The sequence below is a fragment of the Microcaecilia unicolor genome, chromosome 4 (genome assembly GCF_901765095.1).
Source record: "Microcaecilia unicolor chromosome 4, aMicUni1.1, whole genome shotgun sequence".
Lineage (NCBI taxonomy): Eukaryota > Metazoa > Chordata > Amphibia > Gymnophiona > Siphonopidae > Microcaecilia > Microcaecilia unicolor.
In genome coordinates, this window is record NC_044034.1 from 228,998,515 (window position 1) to 229,015,522 (window position 17,008).

Genomic DNA, 17,008 nt, shown 5'->3' on the forward strand with positions numbered 1-17,008 from the left:
TTCTACGGTTTACGCCCTAAAAATGGCAAGGATGAATCAAGATCAGGTATACATATGATGTACCACATCATACTATATGTAATGAGATTCTTGTTGGGCAGACTGGATGGACAGTACAGGTCTTTATCTGCTGTCATCTACTAGTTATATATTACTATGTATGTAAGTTCAGGAGTTAAATCAGCCGAGTCTCATTGCAGTGAGGTAGGAGGTGGGCATGCCATCTTGTCCTTTTTTACATTTATATGAGAAACATACCCCACAAAATCCATATGGAGCTCCATTCAGTTTAAAATAAGGTTATGATACTGGGCATTTCCAGGGAACTACAAATTTTAAGATTTACTTTATTTCTTAAATAATTGAAAAAGGTATGTTTTAAGGGTTTTCTTAAACCTATTAGACTGGGCTAATACTAAAGCAAAGAATTATACCACTTGGCAGACTGAAATGAAAATAGACCATTAAAAAAACAGATTTATAGATGACACCTTTAGAGCTAGAATATTGCAGTAACACTGATGGGTAGCCAGTGTAATTTCCACAATAGCGGTGTTGCTGACTCATACTTAGAGGAGCAAAAAATAACGTCTGGCCACAGTATTCTGGAATGTTTGAAGTTTCTTCCCCTAATACTGCATTACAGTAATCTTTGAGGTAAGAGTAATGATTACGCCAAAAGTCTGAAAGTATTTAAATTCTTCGATCTTATTGTCCTTAATCTTTTCATAGTATGAAAGCCTTTCCTTACCACTTGATTGATATGAGATTCAAAAGATAAATATTCATCAAAAACTACCCCCAAGATTTTTAATTGTTTTTTACAATCGAAATGTGTATTATTCACTGCAAGGGTTGATTCACCAAAAGGTCCACATATTGACCTTGCTTTATTGCCTAGAGCAGGACTCCTGATGTAAAAGTAGGTTTGTACAGACAGTCTTTTATTTGGGGATTAGAATCCAGCTAGGATGCAGATCCTCTCAAACCCTTCCACTTCCCCAACTACTTAAGTATATAATGAATTAATAACATGTAGTCCCATGTGGACAGCATCAGGTAGGCATACGTGGTTGATCTACCTCAAAAGTTTTAAGCTTCTCTTTGATATACTGTCCTATCAGTTGATCCATCCAGCTGGTATAATATATAGTAAATTCAAATATAAAATATTAAAATAGTATTAATCTAGTGCATTTTTGGTGGAGATCGGCAGCTCCTTTTATACTTTTTAAGTTACTTACTATTTGCTGTTAATCAATGGTGGTGGGGTAATCATCTTCAACTGAATATGGCAAAAATTTGGATCTTGATTCTGTCTGGGTCTTGAATCGACACAATATCAATGATAAAATCAGAAGGAATTCTATCTATCCCAGTTACTAATTGTATGAGAAATCTAGGTGTCACATTAGATTCTAACCTAACAACGAATTTGCAGGTTTAGAAAGTGATTAAGCATGTATTCTAAAGGCTAAGGTTGACTAGGCGGCTGCATGATCTTCTTACCATCTCGAGCTTCTGTTTAATTGTTCAGAGTATAGTTATTCCATGCTTTGTTTTGTAATGATCTACTTCTGGGCTTGCATAAGAATATTGTAAGAGCCTTGCATGTTAGATATTCCTGATATACATGTAACTCCTATTCTAAAAACTTTGCACTGACTTCCTATTAAAGAATTGCTTTTAAAACTTTATTAGTTTTCAAAGTGAGAAATAATCTGGTTTCTCCAGTTATTTTGCAAAGCGCTTTCAGTTTGATAGTTATACAATCTTCTAGCGCAGACCTTTTAGAGATGCCGTCTTTTCGGGTTATCAAGCTTCATGAATATCACAAGTCTTTTTAAAGTTTTGGGGGGGCCTATCGGCCAATCTCCTTGCTAAATAGTGACATTAAATTATATGCAAAAATTTTGGCTAATAGGCTGGCGAGGGTGCTTCCAGACTTGATAGCATCACCGCAAGTAGGTTTTGTGAGAGGACGGGCAGTGGTCAGTAATTTGAGGGCGATTATAGCCTCCTTGGAGAAAGTGGGGGAGCGGAAAGTGCCTTCTCTGCTGATCAGTTTTGACGCAGAGAAGGCATTTGACAGAGTTGCATGGCGCTTCATGTTTGCGGTCTTACAGAAGGTGGGAATTGAGAGATTTTTCAGGGATGCAGTAGAAGCCCTTTATTTGAACCCGCAGGCTTACATCTGGGTTAATGGAGAGAGATCTGAGGTATTCTCGATAAGGCGGGGCACAAGACAGGGGTGCCCTTTATCCCCGCTACTGTTCATTCTTACATTGGATCCCTTGATACGAGCAATAGAGTCCCACCCTGAGGTGATGGGAGTGAGCTGGGGCAAGTCTACGTTCAAGGTTTCTGCATTTGCAGACGATATTCTAGTTCATCTAACGCATCCTAAGAAGTCCCTGGCGGCGCTGTTAGAATTATTTCATGAGTACGGGGATTACGCAGGCTTTAAAATCAATATAACCAAATCCCTAGCTCTAACGGCTTCAGATGAAGTAAGACGTGAATGGGGGGAGTATTTTCCGCTGAGATGGGCTCAAAAACATATCACGTATTTGGGGGTACAGATAGCTATGCAGACTTCAGATTTTTATCATCTAAATCTCACTCGCTTGCTGGATAACATGAGAGTTAGGTTGCGAAAATGGGCGGAGCTGCCGCTCACGCTCCATGGGCGGATACAACTGTTTCGTATGGTGGAATTCCCCAGATGGCTTTACACGTTTCAGGTGTTGCCACTGCGACTCCAGGGGGGGGACGTGAGCTGATTCTATAAACACCTACGAGTTTTCCTCTGGGGGGGGAGGAAGCCTAAGCTCCCCATGGACTTAATGTTAGGATCTTGGAGGGAGGGGGGTATAGGGGTACCGGATATTAAGCGCTATAACCAAGCATGTATTATGCGGCACTTAGGGGACTGGTTGTTGGACAGGCAAGACTATACGCCCAGGCAGTTAGAAAGGGAATTTTTTCATCCATATCATTTATATTTTTTATTACAGGGTCCAAGGCAAGCGTTACCAGGGACATTTAAGAATAGTCTGTTGTTGGGACCCCTGAGGGGGGCCTGGAAGGATCTAACTAGAACTTGGGGATTATCAGCGGTGAATACGGACCTCATGCCACTGCAGGGTAACCCATTATTTTCCCCTGGCTCAGAGAACCCAGTATTTCGTAGTTGGGCCTCATTGGGCATTACACGATTGGAACATGTTCTGGGTACAAGAGGAGGGTTACTGAGTTTGGGTGCATTGGGGGTAGGGATCGATATCAGACATGAATTTGCGTATCAGCAATTGGAGCATTATGTGCGGACCCTCAACATCGAACAGCTGAATAGTGGGCATGGGAGAAAGCTCAGAGAGTTCTTCAACGCAGTCCCGGGGGACAGGCTTTCAATTTCGGGAATATACCGGATTTTGTGGGAGAAAGGATTAGTAAAGGACGTGAGTGCAATTGAGGCACGCTGGGCACACGATTTGCAGAGACCCCAATTCCACCTAGACTATAAAAAGTTGGTGGCCCGTGTCCCGGCCATATCGATCAATGCAGCTCTCAGAGAATGCCATTATAGAATTTTGTATAGAGCATATATGTCCAAGGCCCAAGTATTCAAGATGGGGGGGGGGTGCCAGACCCCCTATGCTCTAAGTGCCAACAGACAGAGGGGACATTCTTTCATTACCTCTGGGGCTGTCCCCTTGTGCAGAACTATTGGAGGCAGATCTTTAAGTATCTGGAGGGACTATTGCAAGCTAGGATTCCCATGTCCCCTTCAGGGATATTATTAGACAAATTTGAATTATTTGGCTATCAACAAAGGGGTGCCTGGCTTTTTATACGTAAAGCCTGTATCCTAGGTAAAAAGTTGATCTTGAATAGGTGGCTTAGCGTTGATCCTCCAGATTTTTGGTATTGGAGAAATCAACTCCATGATCTTTTGCTGCATGAGCGTCGGGCGATGGGACCCTCCCCAAAGGCAAGAGAGAGATTTATGAGAATCTGGCGGGGGTATATACAATCATTGTCGGCTAGGGCACGAAGTTTAGTATTAAATGGTATGTAAGGAAGGAAAGAAGGAGAAGAGCAGGTAATGTTTTTTTTTTTTTTCTTTTTTCTTTCTCTTGGGGGGGGGGGTGGAAGGTGGGATCGGTAAGAGAGTAGGGGGCAGGGAGAGAAGTCTGGTATGTTCGGGTAGGGTGTGGTAGAGGGTAGTAGGGGCTGTTTAATTTTTGTGTGGGGCGGGCATGTTTTGATGGGACAGTTAAGTGGAATGTTCGCATTATACAGAGACTGATTCTGTGCAGTTCACAGCAATTCATGCAATAGGGTATTGTCTACTTCTCGGAGGTGGCCAAAGTCCAGGTTTTGATGACAATGATCTACAGAAAGGAGAGGGGGAAAGTCTCCTCAAATGTACAGGTCTCAGAACACTGGTTTATTTCTGTCTAGTGGCATGTATTGCTTATGCTTAATGAGGTGTAGAGTTCATGAAAGTTTCTTTGCATTCGCAGTAGTTATTGGGGGAGGGGGGAGAGCGGGGATTATGATAAGGCAAGCACAAAATGTATGAGCAGCGTATTCGGGAGATATCAATGTTATAGTGGATATTCATGTGGCAAAACAGTGCTGGCTATGGGGATCTGGTTGTAAGGGGGGGGGGGGGAATGATAAAATCATTGATGATAAAAGATATGGATGCGTATACCCAAATGCGTTGTATTTTTCCAAGGTTACGTTATTGGTTTTGTTAATAATGTTGAATCATCAATAAAAATTGTTTAAACCTAAAGTTTTGGGGGCCTAAATTATGGAACAAATTGCCAATGTATATAAGGTCTTTGAAGGCCTTGAATCAAATTAGGCTGGAGCTAAAACATTGTTATTCTTAGAGGAGAGGCATTTGGCGACCAGCATGCCTCTGAATAGATATGAATCCTATTGGCTCAGTTAAATGTTTATGTAATATGCAGTTAATGTTTGCTGTCTGTGCACGGATTTCTTGATCTAGTGTTTTATTTGATGGTCTCTGTTTTTTATGTCATTTCATCTCTGTAAATGTACTTATTGTAAACCATCAAGTGCTCTATGGATTGTGTGGGTCATAAATGTCCTAAATAAGTAAATAGTAAAGGGAATGAAAAAAGGAGAGACATTGAAATACAATCCATATATAGGAAAAAAAAAAGAAAGGAGACAAATAAAGGCACTCCCACTATATTCACAGATATCTGAGCCTACATGTCCCTGGATACTAAACAGGGAAAGAAAAAAAAAGGGGGGAGGGAGAATCAATTCTCCAGTGCTTTGTTGAGAGCAGTCTTGAATTTCTGATGGGAAGGCTCAAGGTGCATAGAAACATAGAATCATGACGGCAGATGACTACAAGGTCCTCCTTTTCTTAAAGGATCCCACATGCCTGCCCACCTTCCTCATTCACTAGATCCTCCTTTTCCTAAGGGATCCCTCATGCCTGTCCCACACTTTCTTAAATTTTGACACAGTCCTCGTCTCCATGACCTCCACCTAGAGGCCATTCCACGCATCCACCACCCTTTCCATGAAATAGTATTTTCTCAGATTCCTCCTAAGCCTATCCTCTTAACTTCATCCTATGCCCTCTCATTCCCAGTGCATTTTTTGTAGAAAAAAAGGTGCCGGTACTCATTATGGGCGGGGTCACCACATATGGTTCCACCCCTATGATAGCCACACCCACATTAGCCACACCCCTTATATCAGCCATGGCGCATATAAACAGACATCATTGAAAATATACTAGTATAGGAGAAAAACAATAACTTGTGATTTTTTTTCATTATAAATCATTTCTGTAAGATGTTACAGCTCCAGTATACCCAGTGCAAAATAAGACAACAGATGTAAATTCTCAAATTGGACATATTCCAAACACTAAAATGAAAATAAAATAATTTTTTTCTACCTTTGTTGTCTGGTGACTGTTTTCTATCCATACTGGTCCAAGTGTCTGATTCTGCTGCTGTCTATCTGTTCTCTTAACTCCATTTCCAGGGCTTCCTTTCCATTTATTTCTTTACTTTCCTCCTTTCTTCTTCCATGTCCAGCATTTCTCCTCTTTCCCCGCCAAACCCTCTATCCATCCATGTCCAGCAATGCTCCTCTATCTCCTGCTCTGCTTTCCTCTCCATCCATTTCCAGCATTTCTCCTTCCTCTCCTGCCATCCCATCCATGTGCATCTCCTTCCTATCTTCCCTCCCCTCCATCCATGTCTAGCATGTCTCCTCTCCCCTCCCCTCCCATGTCCAGTGATTCTCCTCTCTCCCCTGCCCTCTTCTCCTATCCAAGTCCAGCAATTCTCATCCCTGCCTTCCCCTTCCATCCATGTCCAGCAATTCTCCATTCTCCTCTCTCCCCTGCCCTACTATCCCATCCCCTCCATGTCCAGCGATTCTCTTTTGCCCCCTATCCTCCCCCTCCCTTCAATGTCCAGTGACTTGCCCCAGCCTCCACCTGCCCCTGAGATCATTCAAACCCCAGCCCCCCTTGCCCATACACACACCACCAGCCCCACTTGCCCACACACACACCCCAGCCCCACTTGCCCACACACACCCCCAGCTCCACTTGCCCCCCCACACACACCCCCAGCCCCAATTGGCCACACAACACCCCCAGCCCCACTTGCCCACACACACCCCCCCCCAGCCCTACTTGCCCACACACACCCCCAGCACAAATTGGCCACACACACACCCCAGCCCCAATTGGCCACACACACACACCCCAGCCCCAATTGGCCACACAACCTCCCAGCCCCACTTGCCCACACGCACACATACCCAGCCCTACTTGCCCACACACCCCCCCCCCCCCCCAGCCCCACTTGTTCACCCTCCACTGCTCGCTCCCTGCTGTTTGCACCGATCCCTGCCTCCTAAAACTTATTTTTTCGGGAACCGGCAGACTGAAGAAATAAAACAAACAGCTGACAGGCTTGCCTCCTTCGATCGCGTCGGCCGCTTCCTTTCCCTGCATTCTCAGCGCGTCCGCCCTCGAGGAAAGGAAATGACATCAGAGGAGGGCGGACGCGCTGAGAATGCAGGGAAAGGAAGCGGCCGACGCGATCGAAGGAGGCAAGCCTGTCAGCTGTTTGTTTTATTTCTTCAGTCTGCTGGTTCGCGAAAAAATACGTTTTACGAGGCAGGGATCAGTGCAAACAGCAGGGAGCGAGCAGGGGAGCCCCAGAAAAAAAGGTGCCGGTACGCCGTACCGTCGCGTACCGGCACAAAAAAAGCACTGCTCATTCCAGAGTTTTCCTTCATTTGAAAAAGGCTCACCTACTACTACTACTACTACTATTTAGCATTTCTATAGCGCTACAAGGCTTGTACATTAACACCACTGAGGTATTTAAAGGTCTGTATGATATCCCTCTCGCCCGCCTCTTCTCCAGCATATGTATGTTGAGGTCCATAAGCCTGTCCGTGTATGTTTTATGGCAAAGACCATTTACCAATTTGGTACCTGCCTTCTAGACCAACTCCATCCTGTTTATATTTTTCTGTAGGTGCAGTCTCCAGAATGCACGCAGTACTCCAAATGGGAGTAACTAGTGAGGTAATTAAATTCGCAGATGACACTAAATTATTCAGGGTCATCAAGTCACAGGAGGAGTGTGAAAGATTACAGGAGGACCTCGCGAGACTGGGGGATTGGGCATCCAAGTGGCAGATGAAGTTCAGTGTTGACAAGTGCAAAGTGATGCATGTGGGTAAGAGGAACCCGAATTACAGCTATGTCATGCAAGGTTCCGCGTTAGGAGTCACAGACCTAGAAAGGGATCTGGGAGTCATCGTTAAGATGTTAAAAACCTGCTCAGTGTGCTGCGGTGGCAAAGAAAGCACACAGAATGTTGGGTGTTATTAGGAAAGGGATGGAAAACAAACACAAGGATGTTATAATGCCATTGTATCGCTCCATAGTGCGACCGCACCTCGAATATTGTGTCCGATTCTGGTCGTCGCATCTCAAAAAAGATATAAAGGAATTGGAGAAAGTGCAGAGAAGGGCGACAAAAATGATAAAAGGGATGGAACGACTTCCTTATGAGGAAAGACTGAGAAGGTTAGGCTGAGGGGTGATATGAGCGGACAGATGTGAAGCGTTTGTTTTCACTTTCAAACAACAATAGAACCAGGGGACATAAGATGAAGCTAGAATATGGCAGATTTAAAACAAACAGGAGAAAGTTTTTCTTTACTCAGTGTGTAGTTGGACTCTGGAACTCGTTGCCGGAAAATGTAGTGACTGCCGCTGGCCTTACAGAGTTTAAAGGGGGTTTGGACAAGTTCCTGAGGGGAATGTCCATTGAACATTATTAAAAATTATTTTTTTCTTTTTTAAGGGTTTTGCCGGGTTTTTGGGGCCTGGATTGGCCGCTGTCTGGGACAGGATGCTGGGCTTGATGGACCCTTGGTCTTTTCCCAGTATGGCGGTGCTTATGTTCTTATGTTTTTATGGCCTCACCAGAGACATATACAAGGGCACTATCACCACCTTTTTTCATGCTGATGATCTGTCTCATTCACCCAAGCATCCTTCTGGCTTTGACCGTCGCCTTTTCTACCTGCTTGGCCACCTTAAGGTCTTTGGACATAATCACCCCCAATTCCTTTATGGTGGTTCTGTATAATGTGTTGTGACCTATTGGTAAAGTTTTTTGTACATAATAGGCAGCCAGTGTTCTGCTTTCAAAAGTGGAATAACATGATCAATTTTTTTTCTTCTGGTGATTAGTTTGATGGCAGTATTCTGCACCAGTTGCATTGTGATTAATCTCCTTTGTGTTGAGACCTATAAGCAAAGCATTGCAGTAATTTAGGTGTGTTTGCACAAGACAGTGTATGAGTGTCACGTCTGTGGCACTTTCAGCCTTACCTTATTTCTGGGGGTCAGCAGCTCTGCTGGCTTCTGTCTATGTTTGTGTTAGTCTTGTCTCTGTCCTGGTGTGCTGGCTGCTTCCAGCATGAACCTGATTGCTTCACTAGACCTCACCTGTGTGGGCTATGTCTCTCTAGGGAGCCAGCATCTAAGATGGCTGCCACCGGCTCTGTGCCAGCTTCCAAGATGGCTCCTGCTTGTCTTTCCTGTGGGCTCACTTCCTATGTGTGTCAAGCCTCTCTTTCGGGTCAGTGTACTTCCTGCTTCTGTCCTGCTGCTGGTGACTCATCAGTGAGAGCCTTCATAAGGAAGTGCTGTGCTTGCAGTCAGGGCCTTTGCATAAGTGTTATGCTCTTAGGCCAGGTCAGGTTAGTAAGTGTCTGCTACACTACTGCTTAGCCTCTCTCTGGGTTCCAGCCCAGCTTCTTTCTGTGTCTCTGTTGTCCTTCCGTGGGAGGGTCTTCCCTGCCACTGTCTGTCTGTGAACTGCGGTCCTTCCTGGCTTACCCTGAGTTGGGGTGAAGCCTCTGTCTGTGGACTGCGGGTCCTTCCTGGCTTACCCTGGGTTTGGGGTGAAGCCTCTGTCCCTGGCTTACCCTGTGTTGGGGTGAAGCCTCTGTCCCTGGCTTACCCTGGCTTGGGGTGAAGCCTTTGTCCTGGTTTACTCTGTCTGTTCTCCTGTCTGCCCCAAAGACCCTTGGCCTGTTATTCCTGGTTACTCTGTTTGCTCTGCTGCCAGCCCAAGACCCCTGGCCTGTTCTTCCTGGTTTGCTCTCTTTACCCTAAGTCCTGCCTTGCCTAGCCTGTGTGCCTACCCTGCTTGTATATCCTGAATCCTGTATCTGTCTAGCTAGTGTGTATTTCCTGGGTGGTTATTCCTGTATCCTGTCTCCACCTAGCTAGAGGGTTTACCCTGTGGGTATTCCCGGATCCCCGTTCTGCCTAGTGTGTATGCTGCCCTAGTCCTTGCTTCTGTACGCCTTGTGTTCCTTGGTCTGTCTTCGGGTCTTGCTAGTGGCTGTGCAGCAGCACACTGTGTTTAGTTCCTAGTCTGGTCTCCCTCGTGTATCCCAGACCCAGGGTGGGTCCTCCGGATCTTCAGTTCCTGCCTTATCCTGCAAGTCCTGCCGGCCACCTGCACTTCGGAGCTCAACTCCGGAGGAACGGTGGCTGTGCAGGTGAAGCTGTTCCTGTTTTGTCTGTTCTAGTTGCCTGCCTTGTACTACTCTAGTCCAGAGTTCCAGTACTGCTCTTCGGGGTATCCAGTTCCAAGGTGGTCTTGCCTGCCGCTGCTGCTCCTCGGCAGTGCCCACAAGGGCTCACGAACTCCAGTCCTGCCTCGAGGACCTGACAGGATGCCAAGGCCCTTGAGAACGCAACAATGAGAATACATAGAGCTCATGGTTCCCATAGATTTCAGATAGAACCGTTCTGGTGCATTTTTTTAATTGTTTCCTAATTATGCAGGTAATAAATTGAAATAAAACTTACTACTTATGGATTAAATGTGAGGATGAAACATAAGGTCAGAATTGGTAATGTCTCCCTGGATTCTTGTATTCTTGCTAATAAAGATTGTGGTATCTGCAAAATTAATGGAGTCTAGAGTAGGCTCATTCCTGCTCTTAGCAAAAGTACCTTTGTGTTACTTAAATTCAGTTGCATCCTTTATCTTTATCAGGTAGCAGTAAGAGCTAGCATGGAATCAAGTGGCAAGATCATGCGAATCACAAGAATTGATATTTGCTAGGATTTGTACATTGTTCACATAGATGTGTGGAGTAAGTCCCAGGGACTGTATTAGGGTGGCAAAGGGGTACCATGAAAATATTAACTTATATCTGAGCCTTCTGAAAGCCAGTATTAGAGTTTTGCAAAATGTACAAAATGCTGTCTCAGCTTCTAAGCCCACTTCTTAAGGAATTACATTGGCTCCTAATAGGCATTGAGTTCTAGCTCTCCTTTTTATTTTTCTACCATTTTAAAGATTTATAAACCAACAAGACCTTTTTGATCAGTGTATGCCAAATACTTGTCGATACCAGTACCTATGACCATACATCAGGAAAATCACACTCATTTTGTAAGAGAATGAGTAACAGTATCTGAGGGTGGATGGGATCACTGTTAAATGATTCAAACTTCTGTATCTGGGACTGATATCATACTCAGCTTGTAGAAAATGTATTTGTTTCACAACAGATAGTTGTCATGAAGCAACAAGGTTGTACCTGTCTCCTTAATATAAATATATGTGATTGTTAGAGTAGCTGGCTGTAGTGCTTACTAAAACAGAATGAATTTTGTATTTGAATCCCACAAACCCACAAATGCATTAATATGGATTAATCTTTGTTCCTGAAATATGATTTCTCCAAAATAGCATATTCATTTATTTTTTTAAATAATGAGAAAAACATTGTATACTTAATTTGACCTGTTTTTGTTTGTTTGTTTTTTGTTTGTTTGTTTTTTTAATTTAATATATGTGATGATCCATCAAATAGAGCCCGGAGCATATAAACTATGCATTGACAAACACTGATTCTCTTCCAGCAACGAGTTGAAATTCATAAACTGCGTCAAGGCGAGAATCTGATTTTAGGATTCAGTATTGGTGGAGGGATTGATCAAGATCCTACGCAGAATCCCTTCTCTGAAGACAAAACTGACAAGGTTAGAAGTGCTTTCATCACCAGATGTTGGGTTCCAATAGCCATTAGTTAGAAAAACGATCATTGTTATTGAATTTGTTTTTATTAAATAATCTCTTCCTTTATCTTCCCACTAGAGCAGAACAAACCCATGGGTTGTGACCCTTCCTGACCAGCAAATGGAAGTAGAGATACTGAACTTTTTCCAGTGACATCACCGTTATAAGGGGCTGGTGTAGGAGAAGAACACTGGCCATTAACCCAGACAGAAGTGCAGGGAGCCGTATAGATAAGGTGAAGCCAATGAGAAAAACGACCAGTAATACCAACCCTATCCAAAACAGCAAATAAGAACAGCCAGTGTACCCTGTCAAACGCCTTTTCAGTGTCGAGCAACAGTAGGCACAGAAGGGGGTCCCTTTAGCCTGAGCACACTACACAAGATGGAGAACTCTATGTATATTATCAAAAGTCTGGAATAAAGCCAGCCTGGTCCTTGTGAATCAAAAGTGGGTGGTAGTGCTGCAAGCGAGAGGCTAAGATCTTGGTGAAGATTTTATAATCAACCCCCAAAAGGGGTATAGGCCAATAAGAACTACATAATTGAGAATCTTTACCAGGTTTAGGTAAGACCGTTATAGTAGCTAAGTTCCACATCCCAGGAAGTGATTGACCCTCATCAAAAAAACTGAACACCCGCGGGAGTAACGAGGCCAAAAGTGTACCAAATATCTTAATTTATTAGTAAATCCTCGGGGCCTGGAGCCTTACTAGGGGGCAGTGCGCGAATGTCATCCAGTTTGATGGGCCTAGAAAGCATTTGTTGGGCACACTCTGATAACCTGGGTAAAGCAACCTGGTCTAAATAGGTAGAAATGGAATTCCCAAAGGGATGGATATCTGGATTATAGAGCGTCTCATAGAACTGCCGAAACAGGGATTGCAATTTGACAAGGTCAGAGTTTACCTCACCACTAACATCTCTGAGGCTAGAGTGACGTACACTCTACTCACCTTTTGTTTAAGCTTATGGGCCAAGAGTCTACTAGCCTTGTTGCCAAACTCGAAGTGCAGCTGATGAACCTGCTGAAGTTGTTTAGAAATATCAGCCAGCTGCAACTCATGTAGCTCCTGCTGAAGTTTATGCGCCTGGTCTGTTAAGTGAGGTTGAAGCTGAGGGCTTTGTTGGCAAAGTAGGTTTTATACTCCCTCTTCCGCAATAGGTCCTCTGCAAGAAGTTGTTCCTTATGCACGTGGCCCTCAATGCAGTAAGGTGTCCACGCATGACCGAGGAAACTTCTCCATTACCATTCAGCTGAATGTAATCTTTAATCTGGTGCTCAAGCTGCAAAAAACATTTGTCATATCTGATAACAATGTGTCATCCAACGTGTGGTGCCAAAAGAGAACATAACTGTAGCAGAACTGGAGTATGATAGGACCATGTGTGAGGTACGATTCGGTGGCCACGAATAAGGGGAAGAATCGAGGCATCCCCCACACAAAAATCAATTTGAGAGAAGGAATAATGCACAGAGGAAAAATATGTATGCATGCTGCCAGAGGTCTAATGTATGCAACAGCTCACAATCTCGCTGTGTATAGTGTACCATAGTTGCAGAGTTATCTAGCTTGAGGGTTCAAGGTGAGGTTAAAATCTCCTCCCAATAATAGTGAGCCCTCCCAGTGCTTCAAAAGTAGCTTGTCTAGATGGTTAAAAAAAAAAAAAAAAGCTCCCTATTGTCTGCATTAGGTCCATATGTTTCCTAAAGTATACTTCTGCCCCCCCTAAAGAGAAAATCAATAGCAAAAAGCATCCCCCTTTATCCCTGGCAAAACCCTTGTTGGCAAGCACAGCGGTCAGACGTCTTCTGTAGTTGATGATGAGGTTTGCACACATGTCAGGAGGAATTTTGGTCCACTCCTCTTTGCAGATCATCTCTAAATCATTAAGAGTTCTGGGCTGTCGCTTGGCAACTCGCAGCTTCAGCTCCCTCCATAAGTTTTCAATGGGATTAAGGTCTGGTGACTGGCTAGGCCACTCCATGACCCTAATGTGCTTCTTCCTGAGCCACTCCTTTGTTGCCTTGGCTGTATGTTTTGGGTCATTGTCGTGCTGGAAGACCCAGCCACGACCCATTTTTAAGGCCCTGGCGGAGGGAAGGAGGTTGTCACTCAGAATTGTACGGTACATGGCCCCATCCATTCTCCCATTGATGCGGTGAAGTAGTCCTGTGCCCTTAGCAGAGAAACACCCCCAAAACATAACATTTCCACCTCCATGCTTGACAGTGGGGACGGTGTTCTTTGGGTCATAGGCAGCATTTCTCTTCCTCCAAACACGGCGAGTTGAGTTCATGCCAAAGAGCTCAATTTTTGTCTCATCTGACCACAGCACCTTCTCCCAATCACTCTCGGCATCATCCAGGTGTTCACTGGCAAACTTCAGACGGGCCGTCACATGTGCCTTCCGGAGCAGGGGGACCTTGCGGGCACTGCAGGATTGCAATCCGTTATGTCGTAATGTGTTACCAATGGTTTTCGTGGTGACAGTGGTCCCAGCAGCCTTGAGATCATTGACAAGTTTCCCCCTTGTAGTTGTAGGCTGATTTCTAACCTTCCTCATGATCAAGGATACCCCACGAGGTGAGATTTTGCGTGGAGCCCCAGATCTTTGTCGATTGACAGTCATTTTGTACTTCTTCCATTTTCTTACTATGGCACCAACAGTTGTCTCCTTCTCGCCCAGCGTCTTACTGATGGTTTTGTAGCCCATTCCAGCCTTGTGCAGGTGTATGATCTTGTCCCTGACATCCTTAGACAGCTCCTTGCTCTTGGCCATTTTGTAGAGGTTAGAGTCTGACTGATTCACTGAGTCTGTGGACAGGTGTCTTTCATACAGGTGACCATTGCCGACAGCTGTCTGTCATGCAGGTAACGAGTTGATTTGGAGCATCTACCTGGTCTGTAGGGGCCAGATCTCTTACTGGTTGGTGGGGGATCAAATACTTATTTCCCTCTGCAGAATGCAAATAAATTCATATACTTTCCACAATGTGATTTTCCGGATTTAATTTGTGATGTGCTATCTCTCACTGTTACCAATAACCTACCCTTCAATTATGGGCTGCTCATGTCTTTGTCAGTGGGCAAACTTACAAAATCAGCAAGGGATCAAATACTTATTTCCCCCACTGTATCTCCATAGAGCCCTTAAAACTTATCAAGCGGATCCCTGAGATCTCGGTGAGTGTTGAGTTGAGGGAGTGTCAATTTCGGACTTTACATAGGGCATATTTTACCCAGGAATGAATGTTTAAGGCAGTGGTGGTGGAGTCCCCGATCTGCCAAAAATGTCAAGGGCCTAACTCATTCTTTCATGCCTTTTGGGAATGTCAGAGGGTAAAGGTCTTCTGGAGAGCTGTTTTAAATTACCTGGGGAGGCTGTTGGAATGTGACCTACCGTTTTCTCCTGCAGCTATATTATTGGATAATTATGAAGTCTTTCGTATCTGCAATCAATCACATATATTGTTTCTTCAGAAAGCTGGGGTCCTGGGTAAAAAAGTGATTCTCAGGGTCTGGGTTGGTAGCCCCATCCTTTTGGGCATGGAGAAATCACTTGCATACCTTGATGCTTATAGAGCGACAGTATGCTAGGCAAGCCCCTCGAAGATTAAAACCATTTCATGCAGTGTGGGATGTATATGTTGAGTCTCTTCCGCACAGAGCCAGGAGTCTGATCCTAAATTCTTTTTAGTTCAATGTTTGACTTGGTGAAGGTCGAGACGCCCCATTACAACATTGTGAATTTTATTGCCTGCTGGGTGTAAGGGCTTCGAGCCGCGCGTGTCCTGTCCTGGTTGGAGCCCCCACCCTTTTCTTCTTTTTTTTTTTTTTTTGGGGGGGGAGGGTCGAAGGGGTTTGGGGGGCATTGAACAGTTTGTTTAAGAATTATGATGACTGTTTAGATTCTGTAACAAATGTTGGTTTCTTAAATTGACTGATAGTAACCAGTTGTTACACTATCTAGCACATGGTTTGTATTGAATTTGTCATCAATAAAAATTGTTGAACTATAAAAAGTAAAATAAAAAAAAATTACTGTCATTTACTAAGACCAAATTCTACAAAATACGCCTACTTCCTGTTCTGCTTTGGCATTACAATACTGAAGAAGTCCAACTTACATCAGCCTCTTATACTGGTGATATCACTGGAAAAAGTTCATTGTATCTACCTCCCATTTGCTGTTTGGGAAGGGTCACAATCTATGGGTTCACATTGGTCTAGTAGGACTCAAGGAAAGGAAATTAACAAGTATGAATACATTTCTCCTTTAGATCTTCTTGCTATGCTTTTATTACTTCAGCATTTAAAATAAGTCTTTTCTTCAGTACTTGGTATATGGTGGTTCTTAATAGGCTGAGTTCATAGATTGTTACAGTAGGCATAGGATGGAAAAATATGATGAATTTGAGCCTTTTACTATAAATAAAATAGGATGGTATTTCTTAAACTGGCATGAAATATTTTAACAATTATTACAGCTTCCTTTTTATTGCTATAACAAACATTCTTTCTTTTCAGGGCATCTATGTAACAAGGGTGACAGAGGGCGGTCCCGCAGAGGTGGCAGGACTAAAAATGGGTGACAAAATAATGCAGGTAACTGAAATAGGTTTCAACAGACTCCTGATTTGGAAATTTGGAAACAGCTCTGCTAAATTCTCTTGCTTGTTTATCATAATTAGGTATTTGAATAGGGATGTTTCAGACAAATATGGAAAGCAAAATTACCTACCTGTAGCAAGTACTCTCAGAGGACTGCAAGATATAAATGTTCATCAATGGGTGATGTCTTTCAAAAAACGTTTGTTGTGGTAAAAGTGCACTCAAGAGGTTTTTTAGTAAGGAGAGCTATGTGTATATGGGTCTTCCCAAGCCTGAATCATGTGAGGTATTGGTTATTTAAAGAAGAACTAAAGTTGCTAGAGGCCATCTTGCAGGATAGCTCTGACATTGTGAGCCTTGTTATGCACTTCTTTCCTAAGTGTCCCAGCAACAACAGCACCAGTTTGGTGAAAACGATAGGTCACATCCCAACAGCCTCCCCAGGTAATTTAAAACAGCTCTCCAGAAGACCTTTACCCTCCGACATTCCCAAAAGGCATGAAAGAATGAGTTAGGCCCTTGTTGACAAATAGGATTGTATTCCCTTTCCTACCAGCAGATGGAGGTAGATGACTTCCAGTGACAATACCAGGATATAGGCTGGTGCTGTGCTGGAACTTTCCATGATTTCTCTACCTCCAGCAGATGGTATGGTAAAGTTGTTCAGGCTGGTGCCAGTCCTAGGCTTAACTTTCTGGTGCTCAGGTCCTTTGGCCTAGTACCATGGTCAGCCTAACAGCCT

At 43.9% G+C, this 17,008-nt stretch overlaps 1 protein-coding gene across 1 annotated transcript in view; it reads left to right on the top strand.

Moving 5' to 3' along the window:
- TAX1BP3 (Tax1 binding protein 3) overlaps positions 1-17,008 on the top strand; it is a 107,908-nt gene that overhangs the window by 36,087 nt on the left and 54,813 nt on the right. The window contains exons 2-3 of the mRNA XM_030201305.1: positions 11,495-11,614; positions 16,183-16,260. Of these exons, the coding sequence (XP_030057165.1) occupies positions 11,495-11,614; positions 16,183-16,260 (198 nt within the window). The remainder of the gene's footprint in view (positions 1-11,494; positions 11,615-16,182; positions 16,261-17,008) is intronic.